The sequence below is a fragment of the Cupressus sempervirens genome, chromosome 7 (assembly GCF_028749045.1).
Source record: "Cupressus sempervirens isolate cs-2001-9-10 chromosome 7, ASM2874904v1, whole genome shotgun sequence".
NCBI lineage: Eukaryota > Viridiplantae > Streptophyta > Pinopsida > Cupressales > Cupressaceae > Cupressus > Cupressus sempervirens.
In genome coordinates this window covers 776527103-776552499 of record NC_143124.1, presented here as the reverse complement: position 1 = coordinate 776552499, position 25397 = coordinate 776527103, and the positions used below count along the sequence as shown (strand labels likewise).

The 25397-nt window shown below is 32.3% G+C and overlaps 2 protein-coding genes across 2 annotated transcripts; both read right to left on the bottom strand.

Annotated features, from left to right (window-relative positions):
• Positions 1-899: 899 nt before the first annotated feature.
• On the bottom strand, positions 900-1639 carry LOC149549632 (uncharacterized). The gene is made up of 2 exons (XM_089794944.1): positions 1347-1639; positions 900-1248 (listed from the first exon to the last, which is right to left on the bottom strand). The coding sequence occupies exons 1-2, from the start codon at positions 1509-1511 to the stop codon at positions 1093-1095; spliced, it is 321 nt and encodes a 106-aa protein (XP_089651070.1). The 5' UTR covers positions 1512-1639; the 3' UTR covers positions 900-1092.
• Positions 1640-23015: 21376 nt separating this feature from the next.
• On the bottom strand, positions 23016-23862 carry LOC149549631 (uncharacterized). Its single transcript, XM_089794943.1, has 2 exons — positions 23624-23862; positions 23016-23520 (listed from the first exon to the last, which is right to left on the bottom strand). The coding sequence occupies exons 1-2, from the start codon at positions 23786-23788 to the stop codon at positions 23365-23367; spliced, it is 321 nt and encodes a 106-aa protein (XP_089651069.1). The 5' UTR covers positions 23789-23862; the 3' UTR covers positions 23016-23364.
• Between the last annotated feature and the right edge of the window lie 1535 nt (positions 23863-25397).

Genomic DNA, 25397 nt, shown 5'->3' with positions numbered 1-25397 from the left:
TTCACCCTTGTGAGCATCACCTAGATCCAATGAGTGCTAAGTGTTCCATTTATTCTCATGAGAGATGGATTCATGTTAAATCACTACTCCTCACTGAAACATGGGTCAATGAGTTTGACTCAAAATCACACAATTAAATCCTGATAGCAATATCACAACAATGATGTATTCATAGTACTTTTTAAAGAATTGGTTTTATTTATTTTGATCTTTAATATAAAGGACTTCAAAATCCTCTATATTTTTGACCTACTCTTGGAAATCTCAACAATAAAGAACTTACCAATTGATAAAGAATTCTATACAAAATTTTCAATCATTACCAGATAAATAATTTTATTATCAAATACCTATCTGCCTATTTATCTTGTCGTGAGAATCACAAAAGCATGCAACTGCTACTTAGTACGAATAAACTAATTTAATTTTAAGTCGTGGCTTTTATCCTCTTCCCTTCATTTCAAAATTACCCTCCACAAAAACAAATGTAAACTGACCTTCCACACGAATAATTGCTTTAATAGAAATCTAAAAAGCAGCGAATTGATATTTCAGTTCAATTTTTTTTCTTTCCTGTCCGGTGGTTTACAGAAAATTTTCAATCCAATTGTTTAGCACTCAATTTATAACGCAACAAGTGATAATTCAATACAAATATTATCTGGGTTAACGAATGTCTGAGAGGAAATCCGCAAGTGGTTTGATCAGTAAATTTGCACCAATTTTGCAAACGAGTTTATTCACTTATCTGCTATAAAATCCCAATGGCGGACTATGAGGGAAAAAAAAAAGATCCAATAAATAACAGCAGATGAGATCAAAGAAAATCCATGGAAGATCTCAAAAACATCTCCTGTAAATATATGAAAACACAGGCCAAAAAATTATGACTCCATCTGTGATATGAATAAATGAAGCTTTTATTCATCATACTGAAGTATATAGTAAACCAGAAAAGAGGACATGAATCCTGCCTATCTTAATCTAAATTATACCCAATACCAAAATGGCTGATAATGTGAAGGGTATGTTATTTTAATTTGCAATTAAAAAAACACAAATCTTGTGAGCGTGTGCTGTCATTTCAGCAGTTCATCTGAAATCTCTTCTGAGCAATGGTCTCTTCAGATTCGAACTACTAATATTTCCGTCATGTGACATATTTGTGGACTTTCTCTTCTTATTTCCTACCTTTGATGTCCGATCTAGAAACCCCCTCATCTCCACTGCAGAGGACATTCCTCTTCCCTGAAAAAAAAAGACAAAAAGATTTATCAGGAAAACAGATTCATAAAACACAGGCCAGGAAATGGCAACAAAAAAAGTGAAAAATAAGGAAGACTTACATCGGAGATGGATCGGGTGCTGCCATTGATAGGAAACAGGTGAGTAATATCTTGCAGGGGCCGCCTCTTTGAGAAATTTAGGGCAGAAAATGGCGACGGCGATCTTTCTGCTGAAAATGGAGAAGTGTTCTCCATGTTTTGATTTTGATCCGCCTGCGATTCCATTTCCCCACTGTTGTATGCGATTGAAGAACAAGCGGGGAAAAATTTGCAGAGACGCGCGGAATGAAAATGGTTGTCAAGTGAGAGATGTATTTGTAAGCGCGGTGCAGAGATTGAAAGACATTGGCGGGCTAAGTTTTGACAGTTTGAGATTTGAAGAGTGAAAATGGATTTAAATTGATGGAGGGAGAAGCTTAGTTTCTAAAATTCAAAACCGTTTCCATATTTTTAAGGTTTAAATTTTGTTGGGAAACCGCCTAGATTTGCAGAAGGATTGGCGGGTCACGGGTACTTTCGAGTTTGATTCGTTACATAAAGTCTTGCGTATGAGTCCAAAAGAAATAATTGTTAAATATGAATGTGTCAAACAAATAATATTTTTAGTTGAAGCTAAAATTATTTATTAAGATTAATTATTATTATATGTTAAGGTGGTAGATTTGAGTCAGTTAGGTGGCTTCAAATAATATAAATTATCAATAGGCAGGTAAAGAGAATGAAAGCTATAATATCTAGGACATGTTCTATGATAAATATATTAGAATTTTTACTAATATTTTGACAAATAAAAAGTGGTTAATTAAAAGGTATAGAAGCATGTATATCTTGGAAGCAAAATAGTCAGATACACTATGTTAACTCATAGGTATCCTTGTGTCTTAGCCAACTTTTCATCCTATCCCAACTAGCATTCATCCTATCTTACTTGGTCTTACATACTGTCAAGTTGGGATTCAAAAAGGACAAGTTGAGGTAAAACTAGACATTTAAAGACGCACCCAAAGCAAATCAAGTGCATTGGGTAACCTTTGATCTTGGAGTTGAAGTTGAAAGCAATGTGAGCTTATATTGTAATTAATATTAAAATCTCAATAAAAAGGGCAAATCATATTTTCTATAATTACATTAAGAAATCGATTATAATTTCTAATTACCTCTACCTATGTCAAGTGCATAATGTCATGACTTAACACTTCCTTTTTTTTGCATCTACCAATATTGAAATCTATTAAATCTCTTACTCTAACTAATAGACAACCTTGTAATAAAATTCAACTAAAAAATAATTTCGACTTGTAGAATTTAAAAAGGTCAGATCTCTTATTTATATTTAATCTATTATGTGAAATTAATTTTAAACTTATACTTTAAAAAATAGACCCAAAATAAAAGTAATACAAAATAATTATTAAAAATTATAAGTAATGTCAATGAGTTCTTGGTCTATTGGTGAAGTTGAATGGCTCACAAAGAGCTCAAACACCATAAGGGATGAGGTCACAATCTGCCCGGATGATTTTGTCATCGTGGATGCTCCTCAATCCTTCACTCTAAGCCAAAGAGGTTAGCTTGCAGGGCTCGTGCCTTCGCAAATTTGAACCCTCTGTAAAAAAATGTAAGTAATAATTAAGAAAAATATGGGATGGAGCCTAGTTCAAGTGGAAACAATTTTTTTGTTATGAAACATTAAATCACTAGATGCACTAGAAAAAATAAGATAAGATATCACAAATTATGTAATCAAATAGTTTTACACCCTTTATTACCTTTTAAAATTAAAATTAATTGATATACATTTAAAAATAATAATTAATAAAAATTATGAAAATACTTTAATATGAAATTTTGAAGCAACAAATTGATAATTCTATTCAATTGTTTTCGAGTTATTGGATGGTTAGCTACAAATTTGTTATTCAATTGTGTTAATACTAAGCTTAGAAAGCAACTAATAGACAAGGGATGCAAAGCATCATAGTTCCTACCTAAATTGTTAATAGTTTAGAGTAGGTAACACTAGAGATTTAGTTAAAGGGAGGGAAGAAGAAAATTAGATACAAAGAGGAAGAGGTAGAGAGAGATTAAGACAAAAAGAGAGTAGGTAGGACCTAATAGGAAATATGACAAAGAGGAAGAGATGCAGAATGGGAATAGGAAACTAGAGATGGAGAACTATGGAGAGATAAAGAGTGGTTGTGAAAGATCAAGAAATAGAGAGAAAAATATGAAATAATATTTAATTAAAGTAATTGGGATAATTATATAGTTTAAAATGAATTTTATTAAGGCTAGAATTATAGTATAGTTTACTACTAGTAGTTGCATGCTTATGTGCTTGCAAGGATAAGCTAATAGGTGCTCAATAATAAAATTATTTTTAAAAATATAATCTTATATCAACAAATTAGATTATTAATAAATTTTAATTTAAATAACATAATATTTACTAAAATCTTTTAAATAAATTAATAAATATTATCTATTAAATTTAATTTATCAAATATGAAAAAAAACCAGTTTAAAAGCCTCATCAAAAAATCTATTATGAAAAAATAATAAGAAAAATATTTTAAAATAATATGAAAAAATAACATCTTTGTTAATAATTTTTACTAAAATCTTTTTAAATATATTAATAAATATTATTTATTTAAATTCAATTGTATCAAATATGAAAAAAAAATCATTTTTAAAAGTCTAATTAAAAAATCTATTATGAACAATTAATAAGAAATTTTTTTTAAATATATATGAAAAAATATCAATGTCTCTAACAAATATTCTATTGACAAAATAAATTATAGAAACTAAAAAATAATATTTAAAGAAAAATTAAACTAAGATAAAAAATTAATTTAAATAATTTAAAAACTAAAATCTAAATCAATTTAAAAAATCAAAAGTTAAATAAATAGATATCACAGCATGAGCTGATCTAATTTAAGATCACAAGTAATTATATTTTTAAATAAATAGAAAAAGAAAAATAATACTTAAAAGTGGAGATAACAACTAATAAATATTAAAACAAGCGTTATGTTCAATAATAAAATTATTTTTAAAAATATAATCTTATGTCAAAAAATAAGATTATTAATAAATTTCAATTTAAATAACATGATATTTACTAAAATCTTTTAAATAGATTAATAAATATTATTTATTAAATTCAATTCATCAAATATGAAAAAAAAATTATTTAAAAAACTCCATAAAAAATCTATTATGAAAAAATAATAAGAGAAATACAAAAAAAATGTCTTTATTAATAATTTTCAATTTAAATAAGATAATATTTAGTAGAATCTTTTAAATAGATTAATAAATATTATTTATTTAAATTCAATTTACCAAATAGGGAAAAAATAATCACTTAAAAAACCCCTTAAAAAATCTTATATGAAAAATTAATAAGAGAAATACAAAAATAAAAAATGAAAAATGAAAAATAAGCAACATCTCTAACAAATATTCTATTGACTAAATAAATTATAAACATTAGAAAGATATATTTAAAGAAAAAATTAGACTAATATATATATATATATATATATATATATATATATATATATATATATATATATATATATATATATATATATATATATATATATATATATATATATATATATATATATATATATATATATATATATATATATATATATATATATATATATATATATATATATATATTGATTTAAATAATTTAAAAACTAAAATCTAAATTAATTTTAAAAGTCAAAAGTTAAATAAATAGAGATCACAACATGAGTGAAGGCATGGAATTTGATGGTCGTATTGGTTGTTTTTCTAATTTAGAGTTGTATATGATAGGCTAAAAATTTGTGGAACCATATTGATTGACATGTTAATTTTTTATAAAACCGTCAATATGATACTTAAGTTTATAAATAAACCGTGAAAATTCATTATAAATAATATTTTAAAAAATACTATATAAATTTATTTTACCAATTTCAAATATTAGTAAGAAAAATACAAACTTATAAACTTTCTTAAGTTGTCATATATTGTTGATTTATTATTACTTTCTAGAATTTTATATTATTTTTTAGAACGTTTGAATTTAGAAACTTTGAGATATTAGACTTTTATAAACATCACTAATTTATACGTATATTATATTCATGTTTGACAATCAATGTTTATTTTAAAACGTAAAATGAAAGACAATTTTAAAATATGACTAGACTGTCATAAAAAAGCAAGATGATAGGTAGAGGTGACCATCAAATTCCAGGCATGGTAGAGACCATAAGTAATTATTTTTTAAAATAAATAGAAAAAGAAAAAGAATAATTAAAAGTAGAGATGACAACTAATAAATATCAAAACAATACTTAAAAGTGGAGTGAGATATTACAAAAAAAAAAAAATGATTGGTAAATAATTAATGGGAATAATTTATAATTTTTCTAGTGAACTAACAACTTTCCTAGCAAAAATTAAATTTTCACCTATTGACTAAATAATATTTATAAATTTTTCATTATTATTTTAAATTTTTAAAACCAATAATCTTGTTATATTTATACAAATCCTTGATTTAATTTTTATTCTACCTTTTATTTAGAGAGATCCTTGATTTAATGTTAACCTTATTTTAAAAGTTGAAGCGAAAAAACATGGTGAGAAAGGCAGGAAAAGCGAAATTTATGAAAAGAGCAAACTTCAATGAAAGCACATTCCATGCAAACCCTAGACATTCCCATAGTATAGACAATGCAGCAAAAAGATTTTTCCCTAGTAGGGCAAAAACACCCATACGGGTACCACTGAGATTGGCAGAAAGAAAACTGAGAGGAAGGTAGCACACCCCTACATTCCAATCAGTAATAAAATTGAGGCACTCGCAAATGGAGATCAAAAGAAAGACTCATTCAGAGCCATGGTTAAACTACACGAAGCAAGAAATAAGGAAATAATATCATCACAGTTCATTCAATGTTCGAACCCTAAAGAAAGTGATGGATGACAACAAGTAATTTCGAGCAGAAATAGAAGGAGACAAATTACTCAAACAATCACAAACAATAGAATGGAGAAAGGAAATAGTGCGAACACACAGAAGCTCATCCATGGAGAAGCTAGAAATGTCAAAAAAGAGGAGAGGCAGCCAGATCCAAATCCTACTACTGTCATGAAGGGTAGAAATTTAACCCATCAAATACCCAAACCTCCCAAAATCTTAGTGGTTAACAACATTCCGCTAGGTCAAAATCAACAGTAAGCAACAATAGGAAAGAAAGCTAGGGTTTCCACCCTAAATCAAAAAGTATACATCCTACCGCATAAAAGAACAAATGACAAGATAGATGATACAGCAAAAAGAATATCTCCTAGTAAGGTAATGTTATCTAATCATGATTTATTTTTTGATATATTAATTATAAGTGACAGGAAAATAGAAGAAAAATGGGAGGAGTGTGCTGAGTTAGACATCTATGTATATTGGAGCAGACTAGAAAAGTATCTATCAAATCTATCAAGTAAGATAGCAAAGATTGGGAGTCAACAGGTAAGTATGTGTAACTTTTCAAAAGCGTCACTTTTTATTCAATGCAAAAATAAGATAATTAGGAATAGAATAATTTCAATTTCAAATTGTTTATATAAATGATTTATAGTTATTAATTAAATTACTTAACCAAAAAAAAATGGCGAGATTTGGTAGTCACACGAAAAAAGTAGAGCAAACATTAGAAGAGCCTCGAAACTTGCAAGGAATGAAATGTGCTGTGAAAATTGTGAATAGATTCTCCCTGCTAGCAAAGGAGGAAGATGTTAAGGGACAGCAGTGGCGTTCTGGTAATTTGACACCCCATCTGAAAGAAACTAATGAAAGATGGTCAAAGCCAAGAGATTTGCTAGCAAATACCTTTCATTCCACACCAGGTCCTGATGGATATCTTCAGCCTCAGTCATTTTTCACCATAGAAAGCTTGAATGATCAATTCAAGGTGTTCAGCCTTACCAAATACGCCCTTCCCAAGCCTTTAAATTTGCCTCCTTTGGAATCTAATAAATGCGGTCCTTCCAATTATTCGCATCCCTGTACCCCCCAGTATGACTGAATCTCAAGACAAGTCTCCACTCCCCTATCTCCCCCCCCCCATCAAAGATCTGCAAAAAAGGTTTACAAGGATTCCTTAAACTCTCTGAGGAAGATAGATCATGAAGCCAAACTTGCCTGCGAAGAAAACTCCATCTACATTTATAATGAGGAAATCGAAGCAGCATGGAATGAATGTCAAGAAATGGGGTTCTTTGCGGTACGAACTAGCCCTAGCGAAGATTTGTTCCTTCTCTCAAACTGGTTAGAGGAAATCTATCGCAACCAAGTAAGTATTTCTTACTTTTCAGATAAAACCCTTTACTTGCAATGTATGAATGCAAAAATTTAAAAAGGGTTTTTTTATGTATCAGATTGTTTCTTCAATGGGCATTTTGTTAAATTTGTAGATTGGTGTCCAAGTTTTAGGTTAGATGGGATAGATTTTAGGTGCCCTAAATGGTTCAATATCCAGGCTTTACCCTCAAAATTGAAACAATTGGAAATCCTAAAATCAATAGGATCTGTCATAGGAAAAGTCATAGGGATAGATGCCTCCTTGCAGTACTCCAATAACATAAAATTACTTATCAGAACAAAATTTAATCAACCTTCTGATATCCACAAAAGAGTAGTAACAAAGAAGGCTTCCTGTGAGATAATTCTACAAGCATACAAAGGGGAGATATCTGAAATCTTAAAGGCAGAGGATATTAATAATACAGACATTAGATATCTTCCTTGCACATCAAATTTGTAGAGTATGGTTCCAAGGATAAGCTCCTAGGGAAAGGAAATAAGGTCTAGACTGGTTGAGTCAATCACATCCTCAAGACATGGTGAGTTGGATTCCCAGTCGGATACTCAATGTATAGAATTGGATCATGGCTACATAATAGAACTGGAAAGTAGAATCAAATCCATCATTGTGGTAGGACACAAAGAAAGTGGTGAAGGAAGAGACAAGAAAGAGGCATCCACTAAATGAAAATCTAAAAAGAAGCAAAAATCAAAGGGCATCACAGGGAAGGAAAGTAACCCCGATAAGAGAAAAGACAGATCAAACAATGTGAGTAAGGAAGAAAGAAACCAGGAACAAGGCACAGACAAAGGAAGAAGAGAAAACCTAGGTCGTCCCAATAAGAGGGATCAACACTCTGGAGATATCTCTAACAGCAAAGGTCCAATGAAACAATCATGTCATACGGGAGAAAAGGACCCAAGCATAGAAATTCAAGCATCAGGGCAAAAATCTGTAGCAGAGGATACTAGGAATGTCAATATAGAGAGCTTGGAAAACTCCTTACTTTTTGAAGTAAATTCTGACATAGCTGAAGGAGATGGTCAACTGAAGGTTGAGAGGCACTCAGATTAGTGTCAGAAGGAAGTCTCAGTAGAAAGGATATATACTCCCAGCAGGGAGGTTAGAATAAAAACTTCCAAGTTCTAGCAAACTCTAGCAACTATTGTGGGTTCCCCTTTCACTCCGAAAGATAAACAAAAAGAGAAAATCAAGGCACAGACAAACCCTTGGCAGAAGAAGTGCAAAATTTTTTTAATAGAGACATCAGTCGGAACCCTACAATGGATAATAGAAGCTCGAAAGATAAGGATCTAGACATACTATCTGAAGAGCTACTCCAGGTGTTTAGTTGGGACAATATTGACAATAGATCAGTGGCCCAGAAAGAGGAATTAATCTAGAAAATCCTTAAATTAGGAGGAGATAATTATTCGACTAAGGATTTAAGAAGAGATTCACTTAAGATTGAGATTGAGGATAATTTGGGGGGTTAGGTTTCAACAGGTGAGAATGAGACAAAGCATGAGGACAGAGGAATCAAAAGAAATAATAGGGAAGGTACATATGAGGAACAACCAAACATAATCCACCAAATCATTAGTGAGCTCAAGCATGAAGAATAGAAAGGGAAAAGTGGATTATTAGCTTCAGCTATTCATAATGAATTAGACAAGTTTGAGCTCCTTAGGATAGAAATGAACCAAGAAGGTTTGAGTTTACAAAAATATGGAAGAATAAAAGGTAAACGAGGCAGGAAATCCTTGAAGGAACTTAGAGAAGTAGAGGGATTGTGCAAAGAATAGGGGAAGATAGATCAGTTAATGAATGTTGGGAAGTTGAAGTGCCTTCCCAAAGAAACATGAGGATCACGTCATGGAACGCTAGGGGCCTAAACAACCCTAGAAAGAAAAGGTTACTAAAGCAAAATGTTAAAACCTTTGACTCAGATATTATTCTACTATAGGAAAACAAATTAAGTAAAGCAGAAGGCACTAACTCAAATAAGATGTTAGGTTTTTGGGACTCCAACTTCCAAGGATTAGAGGGGGCTATGGGAGGTCTAGGTCTGATTTGGAATCCTAGCAAAATAGTCAGTCATTGTTTGATATCTAGGCCTAATTGGATGAGTGCAAGTATTCAAAGTCTTAAGTCTAATCTGCGGTTGATTCTAATTAATATTTATGGTCCCATTAATATAGTAGGGAAAAGAGTTGTTTGGAATGAGATTAGTTCTTTTGTTTTTCAATTTAGGGATAAAGCATGTTTAATAGGAGGATACTTCAATACTATTTTAAATCTAGAAGAAAAGTCAAGTGGCATTCAGCATTTCTCTCAAGCATCGTTAGATTTTAGAGATTGGATAGACAAGCATAACATGATTGAGATCCCATAAGCTAATGGAATCTTTATGTGGAATAATAGAAGAAAGGATTTTGCATACATAGCTGAGAAATTAGATAGGTTTTTTATAATAGGTAACATAGATGAGCATAATTTGAATTTCCAATCCACCATTATGGCCATCACTGGGTTGGACCACTACCCTGTTTGTTTCAAACTTAGTGAGCCTGCAAAACCTATTAGAAATCCATTCAAATGCAAAAAGATGTGGATCCAAGATCCCAACTTCATTGGGAACATTAGAGAATGGTGGAAGCTAGATAAATTTTAAGGTTCCAAGATGTTTGTTTTTGTATCTAAACTTAAAATGCTAAAAGAAAGAATACTTAGATGGAATAAAGATCATTTTAATAACATTTTTAAAGAAAAAATGGAGATAGAAGATAAAATGAAAAATATAAACATAGAAATTATTAAGAATGGCATGAATAACGATAGTTTCCTTCTAGAAAAAGAACTTCCCATGAAATAGGAAGACATTCTTTCCAAAGAAGAAATTTTTTGGAGATAGAAATCGCGAGAAAAATGGCTAGAAGAAGGAGATCAGAGTATGAAATTCTTCCATAATTCCACTCTATATAACAGATCAAGAAGTAAAATTACCAATGTTAAAAATAGTTTGGGTTTTCGAACTGAAAATCGAAAAGAAATTGCAGACATATTCGTATCACACTTTCAAAAAATTCTTAATAACTATGAAGGAACCAATAGAGAGGCTCAATCTAAGATGCTTAAAGTTATCCCCAAGCTAGTATCTCTAGAAGATGATTGTTGGGTGATGCGACGCGCTCCCCTGCCCACAGGTGGTTAATTATGTGGTGTTCCATGTTCACTAACAGTCATGGCTTTTGGTGCAATGGCAAATGGGCCCTACAATTGGTATCAGAGCCTGGTTTTGGCCTAGTCATGGGTTCAAATCTCCTCGGTGCCTTCTCGACCCGCGTAAGCACCTGGTATGCGCGTCGAGGGGGAGATTGTTGGGTGATGCAATGCGCTTCCCTGCCCACAGGTGGTTAATTATGTGGTGTTCCATGTTCACTAACAGTCATGGCTTTTGGTGCAATGGCAAATGGGCCCTACAATAATAAGTCTCTAACTAACCTATTACATTAGAAGAAATGAGAGCGGTAGTTTTTAGTATGAACTCGGATAAATCGCCAGGTCCAGATGGATTTCAAGCCTTCTTTTCCCAAAAATGCTAGGACATTATTGGGGAGGATCTATGGAAATTCATAGAAGCCTCAAGAAATGGAGGAGCACTACTATCGGAGATCAACTTCTCTTTTATCACTTTGATCCCCAAAAAAGAGGAGCCTGAGGACCTAGGGGACTTTCGACCTATTGCGTTATGCAACACAATTTATAAGATTTTCTCTAAGATTCTAGTTAATAGGCTTAAAGGCATTTTGCCTAAATTAATCTCTAAAGAACAAATAGGTTTTTTCCCGGGTAGATCCATTCTAGATGGTATTCTAACAACCCAAGAGACATCCATTCAACATCAAAAAATAAAGAAGCATGCATGTTCATGAAATTGGACATACAAAAAGTGTATGATATGGTTGATTGGCGATTTCTATGCAAGGTCCTTGAAGCCTTTGGCTTCTCTCATCAATGGATAAATCTAGTTTTTAAATTTATCTCTATCCCCAAAATCTTTGTTCTCATTAATGCTTCGCCTAAAGGCTTCTTCAAAGTATCAAGAGGTTTAAGACAAGGAGATCTGTTATCCCCTTCCCTATTTATCATTATAGTGGAAGCTTTTGGGAGAGATATTTCCAAAGCACACCTTAGTCAGGAAATCTCAGGGATCACTGTGGCCAGTAACATGTTGAATATCACACATCAGCAATATTCAGATGACATGATACTACCTGGGAAAGATATAGTTTATGAAGCCTTGGGTTTCAAGGCCATCATTAAGGCATATATGGATGCCTTAGGTCAGAAAGTGAATGAAAACAAATCAGAAATATATTTTCTAAATACTAAACCTGAGATGGAAGATTGGATCTACAAAATTATGGGTTTTAAAAGAGGTCAATTTCCATGCAAATATCTAGGAATTGAACTGGAGAAGGGCTCAAAATCAAGTAAGATTTGGAATAGCACAATGGACAAGTTGGATGCGAGGATTGGAAGCTGGAAAAATAATGGTTAACTAAAGCAGGGAAGATCACTAAGATTAGTTCAGTCCTCTCTGCAATTCCAACCTTCCCTCTTTCATGTTTACCTCTCCCTAAGAGTTCTCTTTTGAAATTCGAAGCCAAATTGCAAAATTTTATATGGAAGAATTGTGATGAAGATAAAAAGTTAGCACTCATCAAATGGAAAAACATATGCAAACCCAAGGATTTGGGGGGATTAGGGATTAAGAATCTACAATGGCAAAATGAAGCTTTAGGAGCAAAACTCATTTGGCATTTGTATAAAGAGCATGAGCAAAAGTGGGCTAAGATATATTATCACAAATACCTCAATCTGGAGGATCATCTATCATTATTCAGAATGATCAATCTACCCAAAGGATCAGAAAGCTAGAATTTTATGACTAAATGCTATTGTTTAATTAGCAACTTTCTCACTTGGGATGTGGGCCTGGGCGACAAAGCCTTATTTTGGGACTATTCTTGGGATGGCCTGCCCCCAATTTTGGCAAGTCCCCTTCCTAAGGACCTCAAGGAGAAATTGGTCTCTTTATGGGGGGATAAAGTGAGTAATTATAAAACTAAAATCTCTTTGGATGGTACCCAGCAGTGAGTTTGGAAATAGGTGGAAGGGTTGGGGTTAGACTCTCGATCTAGAGAGGCCTATGAGTAGATTCTATCAATCAAGAAGATTAAACAAGCAAAAAGGAAAGATGGTCTAATTTGGGTTGCCTCAAATGACAGAAGATATAGTGTGAAAAATGGATATCACGCTTTGATCCATTCTCACAGATGGAGTTATATTGAAGTTCCCCTCAAACTTTGCTGGGATTCAGCGTGTCTTCCAAAGGCAGGCTTCTTTTTATGGTTAGCTTCCCATAATAGCATTTTGACAGTTGAAAGACTAGCTAAATTTGGTATTCCAAGTCCTTCTAGGTGTGTTCTTTGTAAACAGAACTGCAAGGATATGGACCATCTGCTATATAGATGCCCCTTCGCCCAGGAATGTCGAGAGTGGCTTAGAAATAAGTTAGGATGGTCTTGTCTGATGTCAGAATCCTTCACAGACTTCCTTAAGGCCTGGCCTATAGGCACATGTAGAGGAGTATATGATAAACTTTGGAATTTATGCCCCTCTATTGTGGCTTGGGAATTATGGAAGGAGAGAAATTGTTGCATTTTTCAAGAAGATGAGTTAAATTTAGATGATCTCCTACTAAAGATAGAGGTTTATATAGTGGAAGTGATGAACTCCCACCTTAGGAAATCCATAAAAGAGGAAGGCTCCTTCTCGATTTGGGATGGAAAAATGAAGAACTAGTCTAACTTGATTAATCCTCCCCTTGTTTACTTTAAGAAGAGTAAGGAGCTTAGGAACAGTTGCAGATGGGATCCACCCCCACCTGGATGGTCTAAACTCAATTTTTATGGGGTTGCTCGAGGTAACCCTGAGGTGGCAGGAATAGGTTGTATCATCAACAATGACATAGGTAAGTGGGTAGAAAATTTAGCCTCGCCCATTATGCCTACCTCAAACAACCAAGCAGAGCTAGAGGCTCTAGAAAAGGGGTTGCATTTATGTCTTGAATTAGACTTGAATAGAGTCATTATTGAAGGTGACTCACAGATTATCCTAAATGCGGTTAGGAAGTGTGCCACAATTCCAAATTACTCAAAGTTTTTGGTCTCATAGACCAATTTGAGGAAATTCAAATATGTCACATTTTTCGAGAAGGAAATCAGAAAGTGGATGGTTTAGCCAACAAGGGAGCTGATGGGGTAAACATTCTGATCTATAATGATGAACTACCTCATCCCTAGAGAGATTAGCCCTAGTCTCTTCCCTCTCCCCACCATGGGTTAATAATCTTAACCTTTTTTTCTCATATTAAATTCTTAGGCCGATTAATTAGGTTTCGATCCTAGTTTGTAGAAAGTATCCATTAGTATAGTTTTAGCATGTTTTATAATTGGATTAGGATGTGGTTGCAAACTTGTTAGCTCCCCCTATATCTCCATCATTAATAAGGATGGCCTTTCATTGAGACTTAATTGTTCTCTAAGTCACGGGTATCTGAATACAACTTTTGGGATTTCCCCGTGATTTGGAAGGCTTTCATTGGCCAGATGAGATCATGGTAGGTGGGGGTCTAGAAGATTCCACTATTGCTATATAGTTTTCATTCCCTCTGTAATCTGGATGATATTGACTAGTGAAAATGGATTCGAACGTTTATGTTTTCCATACCACTAAATCTCGAACAATGGCATTTTGTGGAAGCGTCAAACCAAAATGGTGGAATAGGATTTTGAATCCTATGGACAACATGGCAAGAATTGCAGTTAGCAAAGAAATTTGGAAAGGGTTCTTCGACTACTCATTCACTTGGAGAACCAACAGGGACATCATTGGTTCATTCATTGGATGTTTGGCAAGGGCAAAAGTGAATTTGAAGGATTCCATTTGTCTTTGTCGAAGCATCTTTGACCCCACATGGAGGAATGGGCTAGAGCATGTGATTTGTAGCATTGATGAAAAACTAAGGATCCCACTACTAGAAAAATTTATGGAATTCCCGCTAGGATCTCCAAAATTGAGTGTTATTTTCTTTCGGTCGTCTTTAATTGTGCGAGAGAACTACGCCTTCTATTAGGAGTGGCCCAGAATGGAAGCTAGCATCTAGTTCCTTCTACATTGGAGGGACATAGTGGAAGACAAAAGTAGAGACTAGTTAGTCAACTATATGAAAGTAGTTAATGCTTATATACAACCAGGAGTTTCCTTTGAAGATCTAGAAGCCCTAGATTTTTGCACACCAAATGCAAAAAAAACTAGTACGAAAAAATTCAATTTTGAATTTCCCCCCAATTTCCAAGTTGAGAATCCTAATGACATCTCTAACATCATTATAGTATACAAGAAATAAGATATGTTCACAGGTTTAGGTATATTTCGTAGTATGTAAGAGTCTGTTATAGGTTTCTAGGGCTGGCATTTTTGGTATAGCCACATGCCCATTTTTGGTATGTTTCAAAAGATGATTGTATATGTATTGGGCAGAACTAAGTTGGTAGATTGTAAATAGCTATTACTATCTTAAATTTGGACTATAAATATGCTTCTGGACAATGTAAAGCAACTGGTTTTATGGTTATATATAAACAGGAATTGGTTATTATGGTATGAAATTTTGTATGTTTTTGTTTTTATTTGGTGTAATTGCTTTGAGATTCGGCTTGAAGTGGATGTATATATTTGTAGCTCATTTTGGTTGGTGGCTTAATAGTTTATTTATATTTTATGGATATTATGGACGCTAGGCAAGAATGCATTTCTCCCTAATTCTGGTTTAAGTTCTTGTTTGCTTAGTTGTAGAGGTGTTAAGTTGGATTTTAGTATTTAACTTGTTGATAGTAGTAGGATTTGTGATTTTTATGCTTTAGAATCCCACAAGTATGAAGGTCTTTGATTAAGTCTGTGCGGTTAATCTCTACAACTCATCCGAGTATCCACTCTTGTTCATTCATCACTCCTAGGATGTTAGGAGTAGGATGTCATTTATATGACTTTCTGATCTAATTGACTTAGGGAAAATCTATGTTTAGGTATAGTTTTTTGTATGGAGTGAGAGGATTTCCTTGAGAGTAAGTTGAGGGGTTGATCAAGTTAGATTAAGTTTAGATAGCTCTTACTCGATTCAGGAACTTCTATGGAGTTTTGGCTAATTTGTTTAAGCTCTGCAATTTTGATTTATCTTTACTTAATGACAGGCTTCAGTGTTTCTATTATTAATTAGTAGAATGTTTATCTCAATTTTAGATTAAAAAGATTTATATTCGCTGGCTTTGATATCATGATTTTATCAATTATAAAGAGGTATGGGGATAGTTTGATTCCCTCTCTACTTTTAAGTGTACATATAATTATGCCTTCGCTTGTCCTTGTTGATTAGTTTAGGCTTGTGTTATCATTAAAGGTGAAGACTAATTTAGTTTTACTAAATCTTTGTAGTTCATGGTATCTTCTTTAGACTAGTCTTGTCATAGTTTTTTGCTATCTTTTATGGATGGTTTTTAATTAAGAGCTTTGGCTTTTTTATGTTGGTAGAACATTATCATCTACTTTAGCATTCAATATCTTGGTTATCTTGTAAGGTGACTTTATATAATTTTTTTATCGGTATCTAACCATGTTGATTGATAAGCCAAAGGAGGGTTAATTAGTTAGATCAAGAGGTTTGCAAGCTCTTGGGTGGTTCTTGACTCCAGAATATGTGAACCTGATAAATATTCTTATTTACTATAGCCAATCAAATGGAAATTGTCAGGGCTATGCCCCTTATCATGATGTAAATACAATGTTGTACTTAATAGAATAGGATTTTACTGGGGTATGCCCCTTTTATGATGTAACTATATTAGGACATTTGTCCCGGGCTAGACTGGAGGTTTTCTTCTCTGTTCTTTCCTACTAGTGCCCGTTTCAACAGAGGTAACATGATATAAATTTTAAATTTGATTTAATAAAATAGATCAAGGCCTTTGGTCGTTTACCGATCAAAAAAAATGATTTATAATTAAGTTTTTAGCTTGGGAACCTAATTAGAATGAGGAAAAAGTTAAGAAAATGTCCATTTGGATAGAGGGGAAAATTTTCCCACCAGAAATCAAACACCTTCAAATATTAATTAAAATTGGTAATTCCTTAGGGCATTTATTAGGAATAGAAGTTGGGTATAATCAAACCAGCAATATCAAGTTTTTAGTAGAATCAGAGGAGGGGCAGAAGGATGTAACAACAACAAAATTAATAACAAATAGATCCATTTATGTAAGCTTAAGTTCAAAAAGTATGAAAGGAAAGATAGCAGGAGTCATTAGACCTAATCTTTATATTGATTATAACATGTCAAATATAAAAGAAGCAATCAATAGCATAAGATCACATAAAAAGAAGGAAAGAGCAAAGAAACCAAAGAGTTACATTGAAAAGAAAGAAGGGGAAAGCAAGGGCATGTAGGAAGGATAGAGAACAAAAAAGGAAGATATCGGCTAGCTTAGTCAACCAACAAATATAGATGAACAAAACACTGATCACAAAGCCAAGGAGGAAAATGAGACAATAGTAAAAAATCTAGAGGAACTTAAAAAGACACATATCAAAATATCTAGACTAAAAGAATGCAAGGTTTGTCAAGCAAAGAATAGAGATCTAAATGAAACAATAGATAGTATACATGAATTAAATAAAATGACCCATGAATATAGGAATTAAATAAAATGACCCATGACATTTTATTACTCCAAAATGATATCGAGGACCAATTTTTGATCGATGAGAAATATCATCTTGAGCATGGGGATGTATCATTACTACCAGAGCAAGATAGAATAGAAGAAGTATTAACAAATTCAAAACCAACAAGGAAGAGCACAGAAGAAGCAACAGGGGAAATCATAATATTTTAGCAGCAGGAAACGAACATCCAAAACAAACCTAATGAAGAAAGAGAAATAGCATTAAGTCAAGAAACCATCTAGGAATAGGAAGATTTAGCATGCCAAAATTCAAAAGTTAAAAAAGTATTTAGAAGGACAAAAGCATAATTCCATCAATAGACTCAGCACAATAGAGTAATATTACAATCAGAAAGAAACCAAAGAAAAGGAGTCACAAATTTTGGCAAACACCTACAAATTGAAAAGACATATCTGGAGGAGAATTGGACCTGAAGCATAGTGGATTAGATCAACGTTTGATCCCACTAGAAGTAGCAACCATTATAACTCAAGAGAAAGAAAATTTTCCTACATGTATGAAGGTGAAAACTCAGAATTAGAGCATAATCATGGTAATAATCAACACTAGGAAGACTTTGGAATAATGGACAATCTAGACAGCAACCAGGAAATAGAGAGGAATGACAAAACATTAGTGCAAGATAAATATGAAGAGGATAATGCATTAGTTGAGCAGATAATTAAAGAAATGATAGATAAGGATGAAGATCAAGAGAAAGAGGCTGGTCTGATTAACATGCAGAACAACATAGTGAACTTGGGACTTGCCATAAACTAGGAAGGATTCAACACCCCAAAATGTGGTAAACAAAAAAATAAGAGAGGAAGGAAATCACTCAAGGAATTAAGAGTAGCAAATGGACAAGCAAAAGAGCAAAAAAAATATTTGATGTCTTAAATAAAAGGAAGGGGAAGAGCCTTCCCAGCGAACAATGAGGATTATAACATGGAATGCTAGGGGCCTAAATACCCCTAGCAAGAAAAGATTGCTAAAACACAATCTAAGCCTATTTGAATCAAACATCATGTTGATACAAGAAATTTAGTTAAACAAAGAAGGAGACAAATTAAGCAAAAGATTAGGTAAATGGAAAGTAGAAATGATAGTATCAAACAGTGCCTCGGGAGGAATGGGAATCTTATAGAATTCAAGATCAGTAAACATCAACACTATGGAATCCAATAGTAATTGGATGGAAAGCAAGGTAACTAGCAATAGATACAATATCTAGCTCATTATTATAAATGTATATGGACCCACACAAACAACAGACAAGAGAGTGTGGGATGAAATCAACACTCTTATAAGATTGTACCCTAATGATAACATGGTAATTGGTATAGATTTCAATGTTATCCTGGACATAAAGGAGAAATTTGAAGGATCTCAAATAATCAGTAAAGCAATGTTAGATTTTAAGGATTGGGTCAAGGAAAACAAGCTACTAGAAATCCCAACTAGTAATGGAATCTACAACTAGAACAACAGAAGGAAAGACTTTAATTATATAGCAGAAAAATTAGACAGATTCTTTTTCAAAGGAGAACTAGAAGATATGGACCTAAATGTTACAACAAATATTCAACCTATAGTAGGTTTTGATCACTATCTTGTTAAAATAGAATTCATAGAACCAAAAGAACCCAAGAGGAACCCATTTAAATGTGAGAAAATGTGGTTTTTAGACAAAAACTTTATGAAAAATATCAAACAGTGGTGGGCAGAAGGTAAATTCATAAGATCCAAAATGTATTGTTTCATATCAAAATTAAAACTCCTCAAAGAAAAAATATTGAAATGGAATAAAACATAATTTAATAAAATCCTCAAAGAAAAATTGGACACTGAAGAAAAATTTAAAAATCTGAATAATGAAGTAATAAAAAATGGAATGGACAATAAGAAATTCAACACACAAAAAAAAAAAAAAAAAAAAAAAGCAAAACTAGAAGAGATCTTTTGGAGACAAAAATCTAGGGAAAAATGGCTTGAAGAAGGAAACAAGAACATGAAATTCTTTCATAACAGTTCTATTCTAAATAGATCTATCAATTCTATCAAACAAATCAAGGATATAGAAGGTAATTTGGTAGTAGACCCTAATAAAATTGTAGAAACCTTTGTTTCATACTATGAAAACTTACTCAATATCTATAGAACCAATAGAAGCAACGAGAAATGGAGGATCCATTTTAACTAAAATCAACCATACCTTCTTAGCTTTAATCCCTAAAAAAAAAATAGTAGAATCACCTTCAGACTTCAAGACCATAGTACTTTGTAATATTATTTATAAAATATACTCCAAAGCTTTGGCGAATAGAACTAAAATCTTATTGCCTGAAATTATTTTAGAAGAACAAACTGGGTTTTTCCCAAGCAGATCTATATTGGATGGAATATCCATAATTTAGGAAACTATCCATTCAGTTGTTAATAATAAGGAAGCCTGTATGTTTGTGATATTAAATATTCAAAAAGCTTATGATGTCGTTGACTAGAGATTTCTTTGTAAATTCTTAGAAGCCTTTGGTTTCTCTCAGCGATGGATTAACAGTATTTTCAATTGCATTTCTACACCTAAGATTTCTTTGTTAAAATCAACATCAACCAAGAAGGATTCTTTAACATATAGAGAGGAATCCAGCAAGGAGACCCCTTGTCACCTTTCCTATTCATAATTATGGTTGAAGCCTTCGAAAGGTCAATCTAAAAGGCCCAAGAAGAAGGCAAAATTAGCAAGGTTACAGTGACAGAAAACATCTCTAATATTACTCATCAATAATTTTTTGATGATACCATCCTTCCTAGTGTCAACACTAAGGAAGAAACTCTAGCCTTTAAACAAGTGATTCACAATTATTCTGCAGTGTCTGGCCAAAAAATAAATGCAAAAAAGTTAAAAATCTTCTTTCTAAATACAACAAACGAGATGGAAGAATATATATGTAATCAAATGGGCTATAAGAAAGGTACCTTCCCCTGTAAATATCTAAGGATCCATTTAGAAAAAAGAATAAGAAATAATAAAGGATGGGATAATATACTTAATAAAATCAATAAACAAATGGAAACGCGGAAAGGTAAATGGTTAACTAAGGCAGGTAGAGCAACTAAAATTAGATCTATTCTTACTGCCATTCCTACCTATCAACTTTCTTGTCTACCTTTACCCATTAATATCAACAAAAAATTGGAAGGGAAACTCAAAAACTTCTTTTGGAGTGGTACAGAAGATAAGAAGAAAAAGGAACTTATAAAATGGGATAAGATCTATTGCCCAAAAGATCAAGGGAGGTTGGGAATTAAGAATTTCAGCTGGCAAAATGAAGCATTGGGTGTAAAACTAGTATGAAGAGTGTATCAAGAAAAGGAACAGAAATGGGAAATGATTATCTATAACAAATATCTAAATCTTGATGACCCAACTTAAATATTTAGAATTAGGAACCCACCAACAGGTTCTAAAACTTGGAATTTCATGGTAAAGTGCAAGCCCTTAATCAACAAATATTAACCTAGGACCTAGGTAATGGGGAAGATGTGCTCTTTTGGGAAAATTCTTGGGATGGGAAACTACCTCTTCTCAATTCAAACATTCCCTTAAATGTCATAAATAAGCTTATAAGATTATGGGGTTCGAAGGTATCTGATTATAAAACTTTTAGTAAGATCGAAGGAGTAGATGTGTGGGAATGGAAAAATCTAGAATCTGTAGATATCTCTCCCATAAACAAAGTAAATATAGTAAATATTTTCAAGGAACAAATGGTTAACCATAAAATTGGAGAAGATAAACTTAACTAGGGTGCATCCAAAGATGGAAAATACAAAGTAAAGTTAGGTTATAATATCATAATCAATTCAAATAGATGGGACAATATTAAACTTCCTTTAGATCTATGTTGGGATGCAACCTGCCTACCAAAGGCTGGCATCTTCTTATGGCTGGCATCTCAAAATTGAACTTTAATTGTAGAACATTTTACAAAAATGGGTTTCAAAGGACCTTATAGATGTTGTTTATGTAAGGAAAATTTTGAAACTTCTGAACATCTCCTCTTTGAGTGTTCCTTTGCTCAAAAAGGTTGGTATTAGCTTAAAAATAAGCTCGATTGGACCTCTCCTCTTTCTAAGGACCTCACCAATCATCTCTATGGTTGGTCAAAAAAGAACAAAAATAGTATCTATGACAAAATGTGAAATATTGCTCCTACCATCCCAATGTGGGAAATTTGAAAAGAGAGAAACAAATATATTTTCAATAATTATGAATTAAATTTGGATCTTTTTCTGAATGAGATGGAATTATGAAAAAGAAATGGAAACACCTTATCAACCCTCTATTATTATATGAGAAAAAGGACCTTAAAGCCAAGAAAGATTGTGTATGGGAAGCCCCCCCTAAAGGATGGGTAAAATTAAATTTTGATGGAGCATCCAAAGGGAACCCAAGGAAGGTTGGTATAGGATGCATTATTAGATCAAATTCTAGTCAATGACTCATCAAGAGAGCCGAACCACTAGGAATTACCTCAAACAATATAACAAAATTAGAAACTCTTCAAGAAGGCCTACAGCTAAGCTTAAAAAACAAACTTTCAAGATTAATTATCGAAGGAGATTCTCAAATAGTTATCAATGCTATTAGAAAAAGACAAGCAATATTTTTGATTCTATAGAAATATTTAAATAATAGTACATGCAAAACTTCAAAATTTATACAATATAGTATATTTAGATATAAATTAAAATTGAATTAAATAAAAGTTTGTCAAAAATATTATATTAAGAAATAAATAATCTTAAACTTTATTCTATAAGAAATTACTTCAAATACTTTTTAAAATAAATCTCTATCGCAATTCAAGAGCCACAAGCCTATTATAGTGAGCTCCTCCCAAAAACCAACAAGATTAGAGACACAAACTTTAAATCTATTCTAAATGAATTAGTTAATCTATTTGCAAATGATACTTTTTTTAAGATTAAATTCTATATAGAAGACAATAATAATATATTGAACCAATGATATCTTCCTATCTTCCTAGTATTTCTTGAAGAATTGATTTTATATTTATTTTGTTTTTTAGTACAAAAACAGATTATAAAGTATTCCAAAATTAAAAAATGTTAATTTTATATTTATTTTGTTTTTTAGTACAAAAACAGATTATAAAGTATTCCAAAATTAAAAAATGTTAATCTAGAACTGAAAAAATCTCAAAACTAACTGGCCATAGAATCTAAATGTATGAAAGATTAATCACATTCTGGTTAAGCATGAAAGTTTAATCCGAGTTAACTAATGGCCAAAAGAAAAATCGCAGCTGTGCTACTATGAAGCTTATAAAGCAGATGATCGCACCAATTTAGTAATCGATTAAACCAGAATGGCGGCCTATGGGGAAACAAATTTAGATCCATTAAATGATAGCTGATATTCAGTATCAAAATAGAAAATATGCATGGTAGTCCTCAAATCAACTCCTGATAATATATGAAAAAATGCAGGCAAAAATTTTATACCTCCTATGATAGGAAAAATGAGGGTTTACAGATTTAAATCTAAAATCTTCCAAATGTGAAGATTACAGTTCATCACTGTCATATCAAAAATGAACTTTTGTTCATCATACAGAACTCCGGTAAACCACAACAGAGGACATGATTCCTGCCTATCTTAATCTACTGTAACCAGTTTTCACTAAATACCAAAATGGCCGGTAATTTGAGGAGTATTTTATTTTAATTTGTCTCCAAAGTTGAGATGAATACAGAATTGTTAACTGCAATAAATAAATATAAAGCACAAATCTGGTGAACGCCTGCTGCCATTCACAATTTCATCTGAAATCTCTTCCAAGCGATGGTCTTTTCAGGTTAGATCTACTAATATTTCCGTCATGTGACAGATTTGCGAGTTTTCTCTTCTTATTTCCAACCTTTGATGTCTTCTCTACAAACCCCCTCATCTCCACTGCAGAGGATATTCCTCTTCCCTGGAAAAAAAATAAAAAAAGAAATTAGATTTATCAGCAAATTATTCATAAAACACAGCCAAGAAAATGGCAACAAAATAAGTGAAAAATAGAGAAGACTTACATCATAGGTGGATCGGGTGTCGCCATTGGTAGGAAACAGGTAGGTAATATTTTGCAGAGGCTGCCTCTTTGAGAAATTTAGGGCAGAAAATGGCGACGGCGATCTTTCTGCTGAAAATGGAGAAGAGTTCTCCGTGTATTGATTTTGATCCACCTGCGATTCCATTTCTCCCCACTGATGAATGCGATCGAAGAACAAGGGGGAAAAAAATTGCAGGGATGAAAATGTGTGGAAAGCGCGAGAGGTATTTGTAAGTGCGGTGGAGAGACTGAAAGACAATGGCGGGCTAAATTTTGAGAATTTGAGATTTGAAGTGTGAAAATGGAGTTAAATTAATGGAGGGAGAAACTTACATTCTGAATAATCGTTTCCATATTTTTTTTAAGTTCAAATATTTTGGGGAGAGCGCCCAGATTTGCAGTAGGATTGGCGGGTCACGGGTGTGGGTTCTTTTCAAGTTTGATTCGTTACAGATCGTCCTTCTTTTTAAGTGTTAAATATGAGTGTAAATATTAATAATAATATTGCAAAAAGTTGAGGAGGGGTGTAAATAAGGTTAATAATTGTGTAGGTTGATAAATGCATATTCATATTTTTTTGTGCACCAAGTTGAGCTTAAAGTTGATGCTTGTGTGGGTTATTTTAAGGTTGGTGTTTCTTTCTTAATTAAGTCAACACTTTTCTGTGGATTAATTTTTTTTAAATTATATTTGTTATGTTGAATAAAGTAAATTTACAAGTAAAAGAAGGTATGAGTAGGTAGATAAAGAGAAAAAAATAAATAATTCATTTATAATTTATATAGGTTATATAAGGATAAGATAATGGAATATTATTATTTTAGAACAAATTTACAAATAATAGAAGTGTGGGGGTAGTTAGAGAGAACAAAAAATAAGATTCAACTACAAATTGTTTGTATAAATTATGGTTAATTTTAAAAAATTGTAATGTCTAGGTCATCTTATAAGTTAAATGTATAGAGTTCTAGGTCACATTGGTAAATTGCAAGCCTCTCATTGGGGAGGTCTTGAGTGCAAATCTATTTGAGATTAACCCATAACAATTAATCTTAATAATAATAAATAATAATTTAGGTTTCGGTTGATTACCTATCAAATATATATCTATATATAAGTTAAAGTTATAAAATAACTAAAACATATATCTTCAAAAGAATATTGTTAAATACACTAAAAGATGTCATATTTGTTCATTAAATTCTATCTTAAATATTATTATTATTGTAAAAAAAAATTGTAAATGGTTAACTCGACGGTAATTGGAGCATAATTGTAAATGCATTTCCACAATCCATAGTACTAACCCTATGCTTCTGGATTTTGATTGTGTGAGTCTTCTATGAGCCAACATTTCGGGTTAGACTTTGTGAACCATCATCAAAGCAGTAGAGCAGTAAGGAGTTGAGAAGTGTGTAGGTTGCAGAGATGGAGGAGACTTAAAAATAACAGAGAGAAGGAGGGAGAGAGGGAGCATTTCAACCAGTGTTCACACTCCCATATCTTTGTCTTACATATTGCTAAGTTATATTGTAATTTGTGTGTCTATTAGATAAGTAGGTAATGGGGCCTCAACACTAAACCCAATGGCAACACCAAAATAATTATTGGATCAAACAATCTAACTAGTGATTACCATTCAATTTTACCTAATCGACTATAACTAGATATAACTACATAATCCAAGTACTATTTTTAGCTAACATTATACTAAACACCATATCAACGTACTTCTTTATATTCTTAACATCTAA

Bases quoted from the DNA above. Each gene is read 5' to 3' on its own strand.
- LOC149549632 (XM_089794944.1), bottom strand. From the start codon at position 1,511: ATGGAATCGCAGGCGGATCAAAATCAAAACATGGAGAACACTTCTCCA. The intron at 1,249-1,346 runs GTAAGTCTTCCT...TTTTTTTTTCAG, and splicing joins GCACCCGATCCATCTCCGAT to GGAAGAGGAATGTCCTCTGC.
- LOC149549631 (XM_089794943.1), bottom strand. From the start codon at position 23,788: ATGGAATCGCAGGTGGATCAAAATCAATACACGGAGAACTCTTCTCCA. The intron at 23,521-23,623 runs GTAAGTCTTCTC...TTTTTTTTCCAG, and splicing joins ACACCCGATCCACCTATGAT to GGAAGAGGAATATCCTCTGC.